At 19.9% G+C, this 6,014-nt stretch overlaps 1 protein-coding gene across 1 annotated transcript; it reads right to left on the bottom strand.

Annotated features, from left to right (window-relative positions):
- Window positions 1-5,383, bottom strand: PGSY75_1140700 (hypothetical protein; the record flags this gene model as incomplete). The annotated part of the gene is made up of 1 exon (XM_018786524.1): window positions 1-5,383. A coding segment is annotated over one exon (5,383 nt), but the record flags the coding sequence as incomplete, so codon positions are not given.
- Window positions 5,384-6,014: the final 631 nt, after the last annotated feature.

Below are 6,014 nucleotides of genomic sequence, written 5' to 3' on the forward strand. Positions count from 1 at the left end.
CCACTTTTTCTTCCTCCATTTGTGCATAACCAACATTATTAGTATCAACAGCTACACCTTCAGCACGTGTTCTATAATACAGATGTATATAAAACCTTTCAAAATATTGAACAGATGGAAAATAATATTTATGAGGTTTCAAACGTGTAGGCATAAAAAGAATTTTAAAAAGGGTATTTAATTTTTCTGTCATTTTGCCCAACTCATAAAATAAATATAAATATTTCGATAATTCATAAGATGGTATATTTTTCAATTTATTATATTCTTCATCTCTTTTTATAGAAAATGCTCTATCTAATAATACATTAACATATTCACAATTATTAAAAATAAAATTATATGTTTTATTATCTATAAATATATCAAAATGTAAAAATATATTGGAATAAGCTTCTAATAAACGTTTTTGAAATCCAGGATTTAAAAAATAAATCATTACTTTATCTTTACCTTTATAATTATTTAAAATATTAAAATTTTTTAGTAGGGAATCTAAATTACCTATTGCTAACTTATCAACTGAATCAATATATTCTCCTAATTTATCTAAATAATTTAATTTGACAACATTTACATTTAATATTTCTAAACGAGAAAAAATGTTTTTTCCTTTATAATTATTTTTTTTATTATAATTAATATCACTTTCGTCATCATAACTATTTAGGTTGTTATCATCATCATTAATATTATCTTCTTCACTTCTTATTTTATTTTTACCATCACTATAAGATTGTTCATCATCACTCATTTTATTTCCATCATCATTTATATTGTGTTCACTATCACTCATATTTTCTTTATCATTAATAACTTCATTTTCCACATTCTCTTCTAATTGATCATCTTCCTTTTCTCTTTTTATTCTTATAGGAACTGAATTTTTATTGTCATCGGCTTTATTATTTTGTGATTTATTTTTATTTGTCAGAAAATGTCCTAATTTAATATTACTTAAAATATTACGAGACTTGTTTTTTATTGAACTATATATACTAAAAACGGTTTTATGCTTCTTACTCTTATTATCATTATTAGTGTTGCTATCATCCCTATTACTATTATTATTATTATTATTATTATCATCATCTACTTTATCATCAATTAAATTTCTCTTTTTTAATTTCTTATTTTGTTGGTTTTCCTTATTTATATCAAAGAAAACTCTTTTTGGTGTTTTAGTATATTCAATAGAATCATTATGAAATGTACGTCTTTTTACGTTTTGATAATTCTCAGAATTTTCCTTTTCATCAGAAAATTCTTGTATTTTTTTATTTAATAATATGGATGATGTATCAGTATATGAGTTACTTCTCACATGACCATTTGTGTTTACATTTTCTATTGAATTACATGTACGATTTTCCTTTAAGGCATTTAGCACATTTTCAAGAACGTTGATATAATAATCACGTTTATCATTTTTAGTATCAAGAATATCTTTTATATTTATGGTCATACTATTTAAACAACCATATTTATTTTTACTATTGTTATTGTTTGTACTATTACTTTCATTTGTATTATCAGAAATATTTTTATTTATATCTGTATTATATAAATGTTGTGTTTTTTTCAATATACATTTATTATTAAAACTTTCAGAAGGATAGTTTTCATTACCATATATATTACTTTTCATATCATCTGATGAAGAAAATACCATTTCATTATTTTTCTCGTCTTTTCTTTTAAATTCTGTAAATTCATTAATATTCTCCTTATTTAAGATATGTACATTTTGTTCTTGTGATTTTCTCTTTTCTTCATTTAATATTTTATAAATAATATCTGAGTGCATAGGACTTTTAATAGTATTATTATTTCTATCTGTGTTTTCATCATCATCATCATCTTCAATATCATCATCAACATGTGCATCATATTTTTTATTCCCTTTTGGTATCTCTAATTGGTTTTTTTTTATATCATCTTCTATTTTATCGTAATCCTTTTCTGATGAGTTGTCATTCATAAGGGATGGACGAGAGTTACTAGTTGAATTATTATTATTATTAATATAATATTTTATATCGTTTATGGGTTCATTTGAATTATCATTTTCATCATTATTTAATTTTTTAGAATATTCATTACATGTGTTTTTACAATATGTATTCATTAATGTTTCACATACGGAATCATATTCCGATTCAAATAATTTATTAAAATTATTATTTCTATTATTTCTATTATTTCTATTATTTCTATTATTATTATTATTATTACTATTACTATTACTACTACTATTATTACCACTGTTGTTGTTATATATATAATCATTTATTTTTCTTGATATTGAATTTTTGTTTCCCTTTTTGCTCTTTCCATATTTTTCACTAGAATATATGTTTTGTAAATCTTTCGAATTCATAAGGTAATTATTATATGTTTGATTATTTATAAAATTTTTGTTCCCTATGTTTTCTTCATCATATTCGGAGATATCACGATTGACATAGATACTATTATAACTATAACTTTTTTTATTGCATAACATATTTTTTACGATATTTTTTCCAGTTTTTTTTTTAAATGTTTTGTCTTCATCAATAATGTCAGAAAAACTTTTATTATGTATCATATTTTTTACATTAGTATTGCTATTATTATTAATATAATGATAGTCATAATACTCATTATTATTATAATTTTCTAGTGATATATTATTATCCTTGAATAATATTTTTCTTTTATTATTATAATTAATATTATTTGTATTAAATAAATAATCAGTTGTCATAATATTTTCATTACGCGGAAAAGCTAAATATTTTTGGACAAGTTTATTAACTTGATTTATTGTATTGGCACTATTAGTAAAATATGAATCATTAAATTCAAAAGAATTATCTTCTTCTGAACGTTTATAATTATTTAAGTAATTATTATAATAATTATTATTATTATAATTATTAATATTATTTTTATTGTTTGTACTTTTTTTCCTTTCATTATGTAATTTTTTTTTTCTCATTGGATCATTACCATTCTGTAAACAAAACTGATTAAAATCGTCACAATTTTTTTCATTATTTACATTATTTCCATTATTTCTATTATTTCCATCTATTTGAGAAATACTAAATTTATTTGACATAGCATTAACATTTAATTTTTTCTTCATATTTTTTCTCAAATTACAAATTTCTTTTTTAAAACTAGTGTTATATGAAGGTAGAAACTTTGTTACTTTATTTTTATTCAATACATTTCTCTTCATATTTTTTAGGTCCATATTATTTTTTGTAATGTTTTTATTTTCTTCTTCAATGTTCATATTATTATTATTATTATTACTAAGCATATTACTATTGTTATTACTATTAGAATTATGATCATCTGTTTTGTTTTTTTCATTTAAATAGTTATAAATAGAATTCTCTGTATAGTTATTGTCTTCAAGAGAGGAGTCAAGGGTAAGATTCATCAGATGATTTTTATTTTTTTCATTCATAAAATTATTCATATTATTGCTATCACATTTATGAGTATTATTTTTGAAATGATTATCACGATTATTATTATTATTATTATTATTATTATGATTGTTATTATGATTATTATTATGATTATTATTATTATTATTATTATTATTATTATTATTATTATTATTATTATTATTATTATTATTATTATTATTATTATTATTATTATTATCATAATCATTATTATCATCATTATTGTTATTATCCTTATTATTATCATCATTATTATCATCATTATTGTTATTATCCTTATTTTTATCCTTATTTTTATCCTTATTTTTATCCTTATTTTTATCCTTATTATTATCATCATCATTATTATTATTATCATCATTTTTATCTAATAATAACTTATGATGTCCTTCAACATGATTCTCTTCATTATTTATTATGGATTCTTTTTGTAATGGTTTTATTTTTTCCTTACTTGTTATATCATAGTCATTTGTTGATGTTCGATCTGTACTATAAAAAAAGGATGTATCATTTTGAGAGCTTTCATCCTTTTCTTTATTAAGATCATTTATAATATTTTCATTATTTCTATTAGAACCTTTAATTGTATTAACAAAACTATTTGGTTTCTGGCATGTTTTTGAGTTTTCAAGATTATTATAATATAAATTAGAAGAACGTGATACACTGCGATTCATTTTTAATAGCGTTTCATCATCAAATGTGTCATTACTATTTATATTATTATTATTTAATAAAGTTTCTAAATAATTATTTTTTAATTTTTTTACATTATTTGAATGAAGTAAATTATTATAATGTATATTATTTACAAATCGGTTGTCTTTTTTTATTAAATCATCAGAGTCATATAAAAATAGGAGATTATTTTTTTCTTCGTCATTTAAATGATGAAGATCGTTAAGATTAACTGAGTTATTATTAGCATCGTAAGATGAATTTGTTGAATGCTTACAGTGGTTATAATTATTATTATTATTATAATTTCTATTATTATATATATTATTATTATTATTATATATATTATTATTATTATTATAAATATAATTATTATTAGTATCATTATTATCGTCATTATTCATCCTGTTTGACAAAGACAAGATGCTTTTTATATTTCCAGGTTTCTTTTTACCAACATAATTCTCATCCATTTTATCCGAATCATCATATAGATATGAATTAATTTCATTTGATAATCTAGAATTTGATGAAATATTAAAAAAGCTGAAGTTTCTATTTCTTAATTTATTTTTTTCTTTTTTCATATTTTCAGCTTCTAGTTCTCTCATAATATTTATAATTTCTTCATCATCATCATCAATATCATTTGGTTTAATTTCAATAAATCCCATTTTTGTTTTGTTTGGATTTAATACATCTACGCTTTGTACTAATCGTGTTTGTTCATAAGCTTTATTATTATATATTTCAACATTTTGTTGAGAATTTTTTTCGATATTATTTATAACATTTCTTTCTATATATCTATTAATATTATCATCCACAAGAGGTTCTATATTTTCCTCTTCATGATCATTTTTTTCATTTTCATTGTTATTACAATTATTTATTCCTTCTGTTAATTGTAAGGCAACTTTTCTTGCTTGCCCTTTTAAATTTGGACTTAAATTCTCAAAAGGTTCCCATGTATTTTCATCACTATCATAATTTTTCCATTTTATATAAAATTCAAAATCATCTAAATTTTCATCTTTTCTATTATTTCTTTTCTTTTTACAATTCTCTTTATATCTAGCCATTATTATTTTCTCTACCTCAAAAACTTCATTGTAATCAGGTTCACCAATAATTCCAACATTATCTTCTAAATTAACATTCTCATTAATGTCACTTTTAAATCTTTTTCTTCTTCGTGATTTAAGAGAATTTCCCCTACCTCTTTTAAATACCATTCTTTTTATATAAAAACCAAAAAAAAAAAAAAAAAAAAAATTATAAATAATATAATCCCACAAAATATTTCTACATATATATATATATATATATATATGTATGTAATATTTTTTTTTATGACCCTTAATTTCTTTTTATCTAAAAATTTTTAATGGCATATATATAAATAATATATATATATATATATTATGTCTTATATTTTGTATATATTTTACGTCAAAAAAAAAAAATAAAATAAAAAAAAAAACAATTCAATATTTAATTATTAAAATATAACGGGCTGGGGAATATATAAAATAAATTAACTAATACACATTTTTTAATATAAATATATAAACTTGAATGATTTTAATTTTACTTTAAAATATAAGCCACTACATACATATGTAAATATATAAATATATAAATATTAATCTTGAAAACTCAAAAACATGCCAGAAACCAAATAGTTTTGTTAATACAATTAAAGGTTCTAATAGAAATAATATAATCCCACAAAATATTTCTACATATATATATATATATATATATATATATATATATATATGTATGTAATATTTTTTTTATGACCCTTAATTTCTTTTTATCTAAAAATTTTTAATGGCATATATATAAATAATATATATATAT

The sequence above is a fragment of the Plasmodium gaboni genome, chromosome 11, assembly GCF_001602025.1.
Source record: "Plasmodium gaboni strain SY75 chromosome 11, whole genome shotgun sequence".
NCBI lineage: Eukaryota > Apicomplexa > Aconoidasida > Haemosporida > Plasmodiidae > Plasmodium > Plasmodium gaboni.